The sequence below is a fragment of the Euleptes europaea genome, chromosome 3, assembly GCF_029931775.1.
Source record: "Euleptes europaea isolate rEulEur1 chromosome 3, rEulEur1.hap1, whole genome shotgun sequence".
NCBI lineage: Eukaryota > Metazoa > Chordata > Lepidosauria > Squamata > Sphaerodactylidae > Euleptes > Euleptes europaea.
In genome coordinates this window covers 87,661,302-87,677,202 of record NC_079314.1, presented here as the reverse complement: position 1 = coordinate 87,677,202, position 15,901 = coordinate 87,661,302, and the positions used below count along the sequence as shown (strand labels likewise).

Genomic DNA, 15,901 nt, shown 5'->3' with positions numbered 1-15,901 from the left:
AAGAGTGTCTCTCTGTGTATTATATATAGAAAATATTCCAGAGAAGTACTGACAACTATCTACTACAACACCTTGAATATGTTAATATGGCATAAGCTTTCGTAGGCAAGAATCTAACAATGACATTCTATGCAGTGTTACTCCAATCTCACTTCACTGATTTCAATGGGTTTAGACTGGGATAACTGTGCACAGGATTGCACTGTAAGGATTGGAATAAACATATCTGAACTGCAACTAGATACACACAGAATGGCTGCCGTGTGTGGGTTCTCCCTGTCCAATATCTATGGGAAGGAAATACAATGTTATGTCACGATATGGGCATGTAGTATTAGATATGTCAGAGAGGAACAACGTAACTTCTGGTGGCAGCGGCATGTATAATTTAATATAATACTAGCCACATAGATGAAGAAAGATGATGAAGCTGTCTGAAGAATCTATACAGTAGTGACACAATGTGGGTAAAAGGTTGTATTCAATGGTAATACTGTCAAGTAGCATTTGAAGAAAATCATAAAAGTTGATATACCACATTCACTGGCTGAGCCTCCCACCAGCTGGAAGAACTGCTGAGCAATTTTTAAATGGTCTCTCTGGAAAGAAACAAAAAGGTATGATATCCAATGTGAGAAACTAAGCAATGGGACAGGGCAACAGTATAGCACATATGATTTTAAGCAGAAAAGCCACTTCCAGAGAGGTGATCAGGATGAGGTAAAGTAGCTAGAGTAGGGGATATTTAGCCCTTTCTATGGTCCAAACTTTTTCTCCCTTTAAACTTCTCATATTTATCATTGACCCTTCAAGGGTACCTTTTCTGGTTGAAAATGAGCCCCCAGGATAACGTTGCAGTTACAGATATTTGCAGGTAACAAACAGCATGAGCCAGTATGGTGTAGGGCTTATACTATCGGATCCACGTTCATATCCCCACTCTGTCAAGAAACTCACTGGGTGACTTTGGCCCAATCACTCTCTCTCAACCTCACCCACCTCTTAGGTTTGCAGGAGGATAACACAGAAAAGTAGAGAAATATGTATGCCGCCTTGAGCTCCCTGGAAGAAGTGCAAGGTAAAAATCGATACATCGATGGTTAGTAATGCTTAATATGGCTCTGAGAACATAGAGGGAATGGATACTTATTGAGAAAAACAGAAAATAATTTGATGGTTTCAAATAGACTGTTCTTACAAAAACAAGGCAAGTATTTTGTAAGCCAGACAGACAAGATAAGCTCAATAACTGTGTGTGTGTGTGTGTTAAGTGCCGTCAAGTTGCTTCCGACTCATAGCGACCCTATGAATGAAACTCCTCCAAAATGTCCCATCTTTGACAGCCTTGCTCAGATCTTGCAAATTGAAGGCTGTGGCTTCCTTTATTGAGTCAGTCCATCTCTTGTTGGGTCTTCCTCTTTTCCTGCTGCCCTCAACCTTTCCTAGCATGACTATCTTTTCCAGTGACCCTTGTCGTCTCATGACGTGACCAAAATACGATAGCCTCAGTTTAGTCATTTTAGCTTCTAGGGTCAGTTCAGGCTTGATTTGATCTATAACCCACTGATTTGTTTTTTTGGCAGTCCACGGAATCCGTAACACTCTCCTCCAACACCACATTTCAAAGGAATCTATTTTCTTCCTTTCTTCACTGTCCAGCTTTCACACCCATACATAGTAATAGGGAATACGACGGCATGAATTAATCTAGTCTTGGTGGCCAGTGACACATCCTTACACTTCAAAATCTTTTCTAGCTCCTTCATGGCTGCCCTTCCTAGTCTCAATCTCCTTCTGATTTCTTGGCTGCAGTCTCCCTTTTGGTTGATGGTGGAGCCAAGGAATAGAAAGTCTTGAACAATTTCAATTTCCTCATTGTCAGCCTTAAAGTTGTGTAATTCTCCTGTAGTCATTACTTTTGTTTTATTGACGTTCAGCTGTAGTCGTGCCTTGGCACTTTCTCTTTTAACTTTCAGCAGTAGTCGTTTCAAATCTTCACTATTTCCTGCCAATAATGTAGTGTCATCGGCATATTTCAAATTATTAATGTTCCTCCCTCCAATTTTCACTCCCCCTTTATCTAAATCTAATCCAGCTTTCCTAATTATATATTCTGCATATAGATTGAAGAGATAGGGAGATAAAATACATCCTTGTCTGACTCCTTTGCCAACTGGAAACCATTCCGTTTCTCCATATTCTGTGCTAACTGTGGCCTCTTGTCCAGAGTACAGGTTGCCCATCAAAATGATCAGATGTAGAGGCACACCCATTTCCTTTAAAAGCAGCCATAGCTTTTCATGATCCACACAGTCAAAAGCTTTGCTGTAATCTATGAAACACAAGCTGATTTTCTTCTGAAATTCTCTCGTATGCTCCAGTAACCAGAGTATATTTGAAATATGATCTCTAGTGCCTCTTCCTTTTCTGAAACCAGCTTGAACATCAGGCATTTCTCATTCCATATATGGTAACAGCCTTTGCTGTAAGATTTTGAGCATCACTTTACTTGCGTGAGAAATTAATGCAATGGTCCGATAGTTGCTGCAATCTTTGATGTCTCCTTTCTTGGGAATTGGCATGTAAATGGATCGTTTCCAGTCTGTGGGCCATTGTTTTGTTTTCCATATCTGTTGGCATATTCTTGTCAAGATTTTGATGGACTCCGTTTCTGTGGCTTGGAATAGCTCTATTGATATCCCATCTGCTCCTGGTGATTTGTTTGTCCCGATTGCTCTCAGTGCAGCTTTCACTTCACTTTCTAAAACTGTAGGTTCTTTTTCAAAAGATTCTTCAATAACTCAATAACTAATGTTTTCTTATTCTATTCTTTTACTACATAGAACTGAAGAAAATACAAGGGTAGAATGAGCAAGGAGAAAACTGGTCTCAATCAACCTTTCAGCTGAATTCCACCGCCCACATGTCTAGCTTCCATGAACCAAAAGTTATACTCACTGAAACCATTTCCTGCCCAAGAACTGCATTCACTACTCCCTTGAGGATATATTCCTGGAAAAAGATTAGATTCAAAGACAATTTGTTAAATGCAGCAAAAGGTTTATGGCATTTTAGGTGACCTGTAAATTACACTATTCAAATTAATAACAAATACACAGATTTCTGAATTGCCTACCTCCGTGGTTTCTGACAATCAAAGTTAGGATACACTAAGCGTGCAAACCAAAATCAATTACACGATACATGAACCACTGACTTGCATGAAATCAGAAGAGACTAACTCAGACAACCTTATTATGAAACCCATTACAACAATGAGCGTGAACTTTAAGAGCCCCAAGTAGCTGAGAGATTGATTACCCCTTTTACTCCGCTAATAAACTCAAATAAACATACTATACAATATCAGTGAATGCTGTGAGCTAAAAGATCTTAGGGCCAGGAAAGCAATTACACATCAGACAATGATAAGAGATTTATTTTCATTCCAAATTCCAGGGTTCACTAGTTCTGGACAGTAATTAAAAAGCATGTCCAAGAAATTCTTCTCTCCCCATATAATGCCGATTTCCTTTTACAGGATATAGCTGCAGGACCAGGACAGGATTTCAGTTTATTGTATCTTAAACCTACTTGTTATATCTTGGAGTTAATAAACCAATATATTACATGAACAAACAGAATGCCTTCCATTTAAAGAAGCAGAGTTCTAAAATTAACAATGAGCTTGGAATACCTTGCATAATAAGGCAAAAAAAGAGTTCCACATGCAACAGGCCTACTGTTTTTGGAACGATAAACCAAATTCCTAGACTGATACCTTACTTTAGGAGGAGTTTTCCATTTCTCTGCTCATGTAGGTTCAATATGAGACTATCCCGTATCCGAAAAGTGAACTGATGGTCTATCATGCACAAGGGCTTGACTCCTGGTCAGCAGTTATGAGACATTCCTATTCAGAATTATAAATTCTTCTTTTGTATAATATTGCCACAGGGTTTCCAGTACCTGAGGAGTTGTAGGTTCCAAGTCTTTGATCAAGTTGTAAGCCTCTTGGGCATCATCTGAAGCGACACAAGACACACACTTCTGAAAACTATATTCACCATCATCACCCTACCTTCTACAGAAGCATTTAGTAGCAAGGGGTAAAAACTTATACAATGGAGCAAATTTGTACCTTGTTGGTGATACAGTATAGAATCTGTTACTTTATTACATTTATTATAAAGATATGCATCACTGTTCTAATTCAAAGGCTCTTGTTTATATTCTAGCCAACTTTTTGTCTTAACTTCAAGGTAAAAACATCTTTCCCATTCTTTTCCCACAGTTATCCATCCTTTGAGGATAGGACACAAGGAACAATTAGGCAACAGAGCTTCACCCAAGCAAAATACTTTGTTCATAAGAGTTAATAAAATATTAAAAATTTTCGCATGTTGGGATGTGTAAATAGCTGATATACCTTTCAAAAAACGGTCTCCAAAATTTAATTTTACCAATGTTTTTTCCATAAAGTCCCATGAGACCATATCAAAGGCTTTTTCTGCATCCAAAAATACAAAGGCGGCTGATCGTTGTATATTTTGATCATAATATTCTAATGAGTCCAATAAGATTCTTATATTGTCTTTAATTTGCCTTCCTGGAACAAAGCCCGCCTGATCTTCGTGTATAAGGTCTTTAATAAATTTTCTTATCCTATTCGATAAGACCGAGGCATAAACCTTATAATCCACACATCTGAATGACCCAGAGGAGAACTGGGTGATTCAGATGTGCATTGGCAAACTGCAGACGGGCCTGTACATGTGCTGTCTTGAGCAAGGGGACCTTGCGGGCTCTGCAAGATCTCAGTCCTTCACGGCGTGGTGTGTTACCAACTGTTTTCATGGTGACTATGGTCCCAGCTGCCCTGAGATCATTGACAAGTTCTCCCCGTGTAGTTCTGGGCTGCTTCATCACCGTTCTCATGATCATTGCAACTCCACGAGATGAGATCTTGCATGGAGCCCCAGACCGAGGGAGGTTGAGGGTTAGGGTTAGGATCTGGCTGGTTGATGGGGGATCAAATACTTATTTCCCTCACTATAATGCACATCAATCTCTTACTTTTGTCTTCTGGGTTTCTGGGGGTTTTCCTGTTGTTATTCTGTCTCTCACAGCTACAACAAACCTACCATTAAAATTATGGACTGGTCATTTCTTCGTCAGAGGGCAAACGGGCAAATTTAGCAGGGGATCAAATACTTTTTCCCCTCACTGTATATATACTAAAAACATTGTTACAGGCCAGATTGGCTATGGAGAAAGTGACAAACCACCATGTTTGAACCATCATATTAAACAATACAATTTCATATGACACTGGGCATGTCCATAAGCTTATAGCATCAGACTGATGTACCAGTGGTATTCCTGGTCCCTTGGTACTGTAACAGCCATTAACATAATTATACTGCCGTTCAACTTCTGCCCCTGCCATTGCTGCTGTGTCTGTAGCTCTGGTGGGAGCAATAATAAGTGGACTACATGAATTCCTAGGCAGAACTTTCAGCCATAACTGTAAATGTGACCTGACTCTTTAAGAAAGTGAACATGTTAACATTTTATTTTATCAGACAAAGTTTGAATGAACTTTTTGAGCTAGTGATGAACTATAGGTGTGATCTTTTTAGATTCAAGATGTTTTATCCAAACACAAACCCTTCAGAACATTACAGAATGCCAAATCATTAGCTGAAATTAGTTTGGTTAACACAGCCTTCTATGATATATTGTGAGATAGTGTCGGACTGAACTGCAGAGGCCACGTATAATTTAGTCTACTTTTAAAGAACATTTCCCTATCAGAGGTAAGAAAATACCATGAATAATAAAATAATTACTACAGTTCTGACACAGCTATTTCCTACTGCTAAAGGAATCTAATCCTATTGTTCAATATGTTCATTTATAAATACGTGCATCTTTAATTTGTTGACAAGTTTAAAGTTTGCAACATTAGTTCTCATCACTTTGCCACACAACCTTTTCTTTCCTGTTCAAGGTTGCAAAACTATTCTGCACAGCATGCATGGGAATCCCAACTACCATCCCTCTGCCCGATTTCACAGCAGGCTTAATCAAAACAAGATGTAAAGTATCTTCAGCAAATGTTGTTGTTTTATTTCACCCATCTTCACCCCACCATATGCAGGAATGTAAATCATTTACTTAATTCCCCTAGCACCACAAACAAAAAGCAGCAAAAAGCTCCCAGCTTCTATACTCCCCCCATCAAAAAAGCAAAACAAAATCACCTGTATTCTACTTTGAGGTATACAAATAATAGATTTATAGAAAGTCCTGGGAAATTAAAAGTTCATCACCTTCACTACATCTAAGAAGAAAGCCAGAGATTTGTTTACCTTGTCGGAGGTAGTAAATAACTAAATTCAATCTGACTTCAGGAATAACATCAATCAGGGAAGGTAGTACTTGAAGAGCCCCTTCCCCTCCTCGGAATACCACCTGCAGAGGAAAGCCCTGCGTTAGTACAGCAGCAAGTTGCATTATGTAATCCTGCACACGCTTGGAAAATATTTATTGAAGTAGGAGGTGGCAAGTTTATGATTAGGAATGTGGCCTGTTTTCACAGTTCTTCTGCGTTTTACATATGAAAACCCCACTAGTAAGTTTCAGTTATCCCTGCATCTTGAAAACCACAATTCCTTCAGAACTCAAAGCAACAATATTATTCCTTGTAGTGTATATAGCACCTTACTATGTTTCATAGGCAAATAAACCGATAGGTCTGTACTTCCAAGGAGCTCATAATCCAAAGTAATAACTGAAGGTGGGAAACACCATCAGCGGAATTGAAAGGACTGATAGAGAACAGCAAGGGCTGAATGGGTGGAAATGCAAATAAATGTACTTAAATGTTTGTTACAGCTGGGAATGGAAAAAAGTAGATTTTGAGGAAGGAACATATTCAAGCAGAGAGTTCCAGCCATAGGCAATAGTCAAAGAGTACGGGTGGAGCTGTGACAGAGAACAAAAGACCATTGTGTGATTGAGAAAGGTAGATCTCAAGAGTGGCATTTGTAGGGAGGTATATGTACAGGAAACAAAAATGAAAAGTGGCAACATTTACATATGTATATTCCAGTCTGTAAAGATTGGAATATCTATATACGAATAGCTAAGTCGGACGAATATGAGAACACTTAAATCCGGCAACTGGAGGTGTGAACAGGGAAAACAGATCTTTCTACAAACCTGAAAAGAGCCCCAGATTTGCAGAAAAATATGAAATCTAAAAAATATATATCGGGGGATGGAGCACCTGTACTTTAAGGAACAGATTCACTCAGTGGCTGCTGTTAGCCAACCACAGTATTCCAGGCTAGGTTTCAGTGAGTAAAAAGGCAGGAGGAAGGGGCAGAGTCCTTTCTGGACCTCTTTTGGCCTTTGAGGAAAGACTCATTGGGGCCAGGCCTGTCTAGGGTTGCCAGCTCCAGACTGGAAAATTCCTGGAGATTTTGTCATGGAGTTTGGGAAGAGCAGGGTTTGAGGCGGGGCCTCAGCCAAATATAATATCATAGAGTTCACCCTCCAAAGCAGTCATTTTCTCCAGGGGGACAGCTCTCTGTCATCTGGAGTTAAACTGTAATTCTGGGAGGTCTCCAGGTCCCTCCTCCTGGAGGTTGGCAACCCTAGGCTTGGCAGCAACCTCTAGGTGACTTGATACAACCTGACTTGCACGACTCAACTAGTTCTGGCTGCTTGCTACTCTTCAACAACAGCCTCATTATGAAAGCCAGTGTGGTACAGCGGTTAGGACTTCAGAGTAGGGTCCAGGAGACTCAGATTCGAATTCCCTTCTTGTTGTGAAAGCTCGGTGTGATTTTGGAGCAGTCACATACTTTCGGCCTAGCCTACCTCACAGGATTGTTGTGTGGATAAAAAGGAGGATATGAGTATAATGTAAGATGCTTTGGTCCCCACTGTGGAGAAAAGTGGGGTAAAAATGAAGTAAATAAATAATAAATATAGCTGAAGATGGGAGATAGATAAAAGTAGGCTGGTGAATGGCTGACAAGGAGAGAATGGGGCAGAGGAAGGGGAGAGGATATCGGAGTGCCAGAGGGAGGGAAAGAGGAAACATTATGGGGAGGGGGATAGAGGGAAAAGTGAGGTGCCACCCCACAAGGGATGAAGGAGGAGCTACACATAGTTTGAACACTGGAAACAATGAGTTATTTTCAAAGTATTGGACAGAAATATGATAGGGAAAAGTCGTAAAGAAGGTTACAGTGGTCAAGGCTGGATATGACAGGAGAGGAATGTATGGATTTCTGCAGTGGTACAGGAAGAAGTGCTAGGGGAATTAAGTAAATTATTTACATTCCTGCATATGGTGGGGGTGAAGATGGGTGAAATAAAATAACAACATTTGCTGAAGACAGATGGAATGGAGGGGAGCAAATGATAAGTTATTGACTAATGAATCAAGGAGAGGAAAATTGAGATATATAATTCAATCTTGGCCATGTCGAGTTTGAGATGGTAATGAGACCTCCAAGTGGATAGATGAGACACACAGGTGGAAATGTGGCCCTGGACAAGGGAGGAGAGATCTGAGATAAAGTGGCATAGCTGGCTGACATCAGGATCTACATGGCACTGTAGGCCATGGGACTTAATCACATCCCTCCAGGAGAGAATACAGAGAAAGAATTGCACAAGACCAAGAACGGATGGCCCAGGCTAGCCTGATCTCATCAGATCTCGGAAGCTAAGCAGGATCAGTCCTGGTTAATACTTGGATGGGAGACCTCCAAGAAATGCCAGGGTTGCTATGCATTCTCTTGCCTTGAAAACCCCATAAGGGGTTGCCATAAGTCGGCTGCGACTTGACAGCACTTTACACACACAAGAACAGAACCTCTCAGGGTCTTTAACAGAGCAGAAAGGAAGTTCCCCCTGTGGAAACACTGAATGTGTCCTCTGAACTGGCTGAGATCAGAGTCATGAAAACATAAGTCACAAGGGGAATCAACAGCAACTGTATCAAAAGGCAGAAGAGAGAAGAAGAGTTGGTTTTTATATGTCGACTTTCTCTACCACTTAAGGAAGAATTAAACCGGCTTACAATCACCTTCCCTTCTCCTCCCCACAACAGACATCCTGTGAGGTAGGTGAGGCTGAGAGTGTGACTAGCCCAAGGTTACCCAGCTGGCTTTGTGCGTAAGAGTGGGAAAACCAATCCTTTTCACCAGATTAGCATCTGCCGCTAATGTGGAGGAGGGGGGACTCAAACCCAGTTCTCCAGATCAGAGCCCGCTGCTCCAAACCACTGCTCTTAATAGTTGAAGAAAAAAACGAAGTCTCAATGAATGAATGGAAGAACATGATCTCCAGCCTATGCAACTGAGAGCTCTACAAACTACATTACATGAGTTTGAAACGTTCACAAGACCTACTCACCAGATTGTGTTTAATGAGTTCCTTAGCAAACTCAAATGATGTTGAGGCACTGTCCATCAGACTCTTGAGCTCTGCCTTATAGTTTAAAAAAATTAAAAAACCAAACAGTGTCAGTGCAACAGGCAGATGCAGAGGGAAGCAAAATATCGATTATTTTTGTATCCTAAACATTAATTGACTAACATATTCTAAGTTATATATGCCAGGACAGTTGGAAAGCTCACAGAATTAAGAAGTGCATATAGCTAGTACAGTAGATACCGAAACAACAGTGCTAAGTAAAATCACAGACAACTTTTGGGAGTGGAAGAAGCTTATATCAAGAGAGACTGATGTCAAAGAGAACTAAATTTATTGATTTGTTTTGCTCATGTCCTGTTGGTCTGCGAGCATATGGAACAGAATAATGGAATAAAGGATGTCAAAGAGAAAAACAACATACCTCAGCAGCCTTCCCATTATAGAGTCGAAAATGGTTACAAGCCTTTAAGTTAAGAGCAATGGTGCTATCAGGAACTTGCTGAAGGTAAACAGCTAGCACTTCTTGGGAGACATCATAGTAATCCAGCTTGTAATAGCACAAGGCCACATACACATTGAGGGCTAGATATTCCCTACAGAATGAAACATGAAACTAGTTAAGCTGTTCAAATAATTGTACTTCTAAAAGCTTGTGTTAATTTTAATGGCAGAAAAGTCAGTTAAGTTACAGCATTAAAGCAGAAGGTTCCTAATGTTGCTGCCTAAGTAGCATTGCATATAAGTCATGTCGCCGCATGTTCTATCAGAAGTAGAATGGTTTGTCCCAACACTATAGTATAAGGCATTAATAAATGCCACAAAAATAGGATAGCAAGGAAGGATTAGAAAAGGCCTTCCTTAGAAAAGGATTAGAAAAGGCCTTAGAAAAGGATTAGAAAAGGCCTTCCAGAGTCCCGGCAGGGCTGGGGGGGGTCTGAAAACCCTCTGCGCAGATCTGTTTGAAGACCCCCCCGCGCGCCTCCAGGGAGCGTGGGGGCCTTTAAATAGATCTCCCAGCTGGGAGGCGCAGATCTGTTTAAAGGCCCCCCCGCGCGCCTTCAGGGAATCCCCCTGAAGGCGCGCGGGGGCCAAATTTTTCCCCGAACACCGGATCCCCCCCGAATTTCAGGGATCCAAAGCGGGGGAGTTCGGACTTTGGCACGGCCCGAATAAAAACGGGCCGAATTTTGCCGAAGCTGAACTATACCGAATTTTTTTTTCAACAGCCCTAGTGTTCCATTGTATACTGCCTCTCAGTGCTTCTCACTGCATATATATTTCTTTTTAATGAAGCACAAAATTAATTTAAGGGAAGTTACAGACTAGTAGATCAAAGAACTTAGATGACAGAAGACTGCAGTTCTGTGTTGGAATTAACGCAGTACCTTTGGGCAACCAACATCTAGCAAAGAAAGGGGTACCTCAAATAATATTACAACCCAATCCCATGCAAGTTTAAAAGAAGAGTTGGTTTTTATATGCCAACTTTTTCTACCTTGTAAGGAAGAATCAAACTGGCTTACAATCACCTTCCCCTCCCCACAACAGACGCCTTGTGAGATAGGTGTGGCTGAGAGAGCTCTAATAGAATTGTGACTAGCCCAACGTCACCCAGCTGGCTTCATGTGGAGAAGTGGGGAAACCAACCTGGTTCACCAGATTAGCATCTGCCGCTCTGTGGTGGAGTGGGGAATCAAACCCCATTCTCCAGATTAAGAGTCCAACAGATTAGAGTCCACTCTGCAGCAAGTTCCAATAAGTTCAATGGGACATACATTCTAGGATAGGGACATACATTCTAGGATAGCATCCCTGATGTATTGTAAACAACCAAGGAAAAGTGCACATCATGCAAGTTATCTGCAATACCACAAGAAAATTTAAGTCTCGGTGCAGGATCATATAGGTAAAAAAAAATTATGAGCTGCACTGCATTGTTTTATAATGAACAAGCATATTTCAGTGCAACAACGGCCAGAGGGCTACACACTAGGCTACTAGCAAGAAATTATTAACAAAACTGGCAAAATTGGGAGAGTTCTTCTCCAGTAAAATATTACCACCAATAAAGTATTAAGCAGATAGAGAGGGGGGAAGGAAAAGCTGACCAAACCGGTTATCAAGAAGTATGCGTTTGTAGATATCAATGGCCTCTTGGTAGTGAGATCGCATATAGTGGATAGATGCTAGGCTAAGCTGATCTTCCGTTATGTCCTGCAGATTCTGGTGGAAGTTCATCAGTTTCTTCTCATCACCAAACTATATAATTCAGAAAGAAGATACAGATACTTGACACACAAAGTAAATGCAATCATATTCTGCAGTCATTCTCCATTAACATTTTCCTCTGTTTTCCTAAAATCCCACTTCTCTGCTCACCAACTTCAGCAGCTACACAGGTATAACTTGTCCCTTAGGGTTTTCCCCCTACCCCAGCCCCTGTGCCTGCCCAGCAACCCTAGCCTGTCTTCTGCTTCCAACAATATATTTGAAAGCCAGCATGGGATAGTATTTAAAGTGTTGTGCTAGAGCTGGAGAGGTCTGGGTTAAAATCCCCCCTCCCCACACAAATCCTCTTGGGTGTCCTGGGGCCAGTCATTCTCTCTGTCTAACCAACCTGGCAAGACTGATCAAATGGGAGGAAAGAACCATGAATACTGCTCTGAAATCTATGGAGGAATGGTGGGGTAAATATTTAATAAATATACAGTTCTTCCTGCACTCAAACGAGAGTTTTTTCCCACCTCAGCCAGTGGACCTTTAAGAATTTAAGATGATGTAGAAGCATTTGGGGAGGGGTTCCTGGTGCTAAAGAAAGGTTTCAATATACTTCAGGTACACGCTGCTTACTTCCCTATGTTTGTAAACATTCTTTTCTTCTTAAAGCATACATACCTTGTGTGCTAAATGGAACAGCAGACGATTCTGAAGTCTACTTTTGGGAGCTGAAAACAAGCCCAGAAGAATATAAAACAAACCTTATACCAATATTCAGGGTTTACAAATATTTATGATCGCATGGTGTTAATATTATCAGGAATACCTCCTGTACTTATGCATTACCCATCCAATCTTGTTGGTCTCCAAGGTGGTACTGGACTCGAATCTAGCTGTTCTCCTGCAGACCAACACAGCTACCCTCCGAAATTATGTGCATTATCCAACTTACCTTTCAAGGCTGCCTGTTCAGCTTGTGCATACATCCCCAGGAAGAAGTAAGTGCATGCTAGATTCACCCAAACATCAGGGTTGCAGACAGGTCGTTTGGTCAAAACCTCATACTCCTGAAACAAAGAAGCCTTCTTGAAATGTTCATTGTGTAACCACCAAATACAAATAAGCACAGGAAATATTGCTCTTTGCTTCCATTGAAGTAATAACTCCCAGAAGCAGGGCATGTAATTACTAAATGCTCCAGATAAATTTTCTGAAGAATAATTAGAATAAGCCTGCAGATCAGTATAGTTACAGCTCAAAAACTGTAAAAAAACTGAAGCAGTGAGCAGCTTTCCCAAGATTACATAGGGCATTAATGGCTGAGTTGTGATTTCAAAGGGGGAGACTTTCTTACTCATAGCTTATGCTCATCTCTGCTGAATTACATTAATTTACAATTCCCCATCCACGAAAGCAGTTTTGACTAATCAGGATCCCAAGACACAAAGATATTAAATGCTTGATTTGTGCAGTAAATTTTGATTCAGAAAGTTTAAAAAGGATTAATCACAGAAGTCTTTTAAAAACAGGTATAAGTCCAACTGCATAATTAATGCAAAACTCATGGTTACAAAGTCCTAACTGTACCGGTCAATATCAGAGGGGATATAACAAGAGGCCATGTATAAGAGCAAAATGGAGAAGATAGGGAAGTTGCATGCGAGAAGGGCTGGGTGAGGAAGTTCACAATCTCACAGCCTGCTCCTTAACCCTTACTGATGGTTACATCTTATCTATACATGGATGAGCGTATCTTCAACACAAACTGCTGCTTCCAATGAAAGTTAATAAAAAGATCTGGGTTTAAAAAACCTAAATGAACCATGCAACATTGTGGTAAAAAACTAACTGGATTACTTTGATATCTTCCATAAGCTGTACTGTTCCTTTTACAAGCTCCACTATGATATTTTGCTATCACTTTTATATCTGTCTGTCTATCTGTGTGTGTATATGTATGTATATATGTACATACGTACATACATATATATATATATATATATATATATATATATATATATATATATATATATATATATAATTTCTTAATATATGCAATCTGAAAATATCTTTGACATCAATTAGTTTCCACCATAATTGTTTTCATGATCAGTATTAATAAATAAAAGGGAACACATTGTACCCTCAAAATCTTTCAAACGAATGAATGCAAGGCTATTTGAAATATCACAATTAATTTTGAAAGTTATCATGAGCAAAAGGTTGGTATTCAATGCTTTACTGCAGTGACGTTAAGCAATAGTTCACTCCTCAAAGTTAGTGAGAAAAGTCCCAAATTAATTCCTCTCACTCTCTTTCAGCATGTTTCAAGACAGATGAAAGCGAAGGAGCACCTACTGGTATTTCTGGAATATTTCTGATGCTGCTCTTTTCCAAACATGTTACTCTGATGTGAAACTCTGCATTTCTTGAATTCAGTCTGGCTTAAGTATTTATTACAAGATATATAGCAAATCAGTCCGATGTCCGCCTTTCAATCTACTCTGTAACATTCTCTCTTTCCCTTTCTCCCAGTGGTCTCATTTTAAGGCAGCATCCTGCTTCCTTTCAAAAGGAAGTAGAATTTCCTCACCTCACCTCCAATGCTCTCTTGTAGTCGCCCAAATGGAAAGCACAATATCCAATCCAGAGATCTGCATCTTCCTCTTGTTCCCCAACATGACGTTTAAACTTGCAAAAAAAAAATTAAAATGATTCTGTTATGGGCACTCTCATAAGAAAAAACTTATACGATTAATTTTATGAGGACAACCTTTTATAATAGAAATTCACAAATTTACAGCGCAATCCTAAGGGGGGACCGAAGGACCATAGGGGGAGAGTGACCCCTAAACTGGCATAACTGGCAGATATGCCAGCGTAATGTCTTTATAAGCTGGTGCAGCACCAGCATAGGTGCACTGCCACTGTGCACTGGCACAGCTGTGCAACTTCTGCGTACCAGTGTATTTTCAGCACAGGGCTGTGCGCTGATGTAATAGGGGGCAGAAAAGGGGGCGGAGACTGGTTTCATCCACTGCCTGAGCCGTTTAGGGCTGGGAACTCCCCCTTTTGTGGTGCAAAGTTGTACCAGCAAAAAAAATGGTGTAGCCCATAAGGCTCCATTGTAGCTATTTCCCTGAGCCCCCCCTCCAGCACATCCCTACCCACATGGCCCAAAAGAGCCTAGGATGCCGACTAAGTGGCTGACCAATGGAGAAGTTCCCCAGCGTTGGCCATGCCCCCTCCCCAAGAACCAATGGCACCCCCCCCCCATGACATTCAAAAACCACTGGCAGGACACACCACACCTTAGAAGGTAGGGTGCACAGCAAAGGATGCTGTCTGGCAACTACCTGCTGGATGGACTTAGAGCGAACGGTGCGGCACCTAGGTGGCGGGAAATGCACAGAGAGAGCCACTCCAAGTTCCTTGGAAGAAGGACCAGATAAAAATACTGAAGAAAACAAGCAATCTTTGGGGTGCAGGTATCAAGTCTGCCACCGAACACAGCTTAAGTGGTCTAACTATAAACTATTCAGTTAACCCCATTATACACAATATACACAGACTAACATGCTAAGAATCAGCTACCAGTTGACAGTCTAATCTGAAGGAACTAAAATCAGAACGAAAAGGGCAGATGATTTATGGAGAATCATCAGTGTAGGTCATCTTAATTGCAGGCCATTTACAACCCCTTTGGTCATCTGCTCAGTGTAAACGTATCCATCTATTCCCAGCACACAGACACACACACAAAACCAGGCATCATCGAAAGGGGGGGGCCTCATTGAGACATTGAAATTCGCATATCTCCCGTCACCTCCAGCAGGGCGATGGCTCCGGTGAAATCTCGCTGGCTCAGCAGCTCCTCCAGCTGTGGGATCCGCTTGCCTTTCTTCCTGCGCTTGTCCCCAAGCTGCGGGCCGCCCCCTACGGCGGGTTTGAGCCTCGAAAGCATCTGTAAGCGATCAGAGGCAGCACGGTTAGGTGAGGCACCGGGGACTCCCCCCCGGGTCGCTCCTCGCCTCGGGAGAAACACCTCTTCCCCACTCAGCCCTCCTTCTGCCTTCACAGCCCCTCACCATCTTGCCCACAGGCCCGAGCCACGCCGCCGCCTCGCCGCCGCACCAAGGACTCTGTTGCCTTAGCAACCGCGCAGGCGGGGGGGGTAGTTAAGGAGAGGGAATCGGGACAGCGAGGCGTCGAATAACGACCGGGC

At 41.4% G+C, this 15,901-nt stretch overlaps 1 protein-coding gene across 2 annotated transcripts in view; it reads right to left on the bottom strand.

The window, feature by feature from the left end:
- The window catches only part of IFT56 (intraflagellar transport 56), a 35,341-nt gene extending 19,701 nt beyond the window's left edge, over nt 1-15,640 (bottom strand). The window contains exons 1-11 of one of the 2 annotated variants that reach the window (XM_056846182.1): nt 15,503-15,640; nt 14,275-14,367; nt 12,629-12,743; nt 12,355-12,404; nt 11,573-11,718; nt 9,881-10,052; nt 9,439-9,513; nt 6,375-6,477; nt 3,970-4,025; nt 2,959-3,012; nt 536-599 (exon numbers count right to left, since the gene is read on the bottom strand). In XM_056846182.1, coding sequence (XP_056702160.1) covers nt 536-599; nt 2,959-3,012; nt 3,970-4,025; nt 6,375-6,477; nt 9,439-9,513; nt 9,881-10,052; nt 11,573-11,718; nt 12,355-12,404; nt 12,629-12,743; nt 14,275-14,367; nt 15,503-15,640 — 1,066 coding nt within the window. Of the gene's footprint in view, nt 1-535; nt 600-2,958; nt 3,013-3,969; nt 4,026-6,374; nt 6,478-9,438; nt 9,514-9,880; nt 10,053-11,572; nt 11,719-12,354; nt 12,405-12,628; nt 12,744-14,269; nt 14,368-15,502 lie in introns of those variants that run through there. The other variant, XM_056846183.1, reaches the window with a different exon arrangement.
- Between the last annotated feature and the right edge of the window lie 261 nt (nt 15,641-15,901).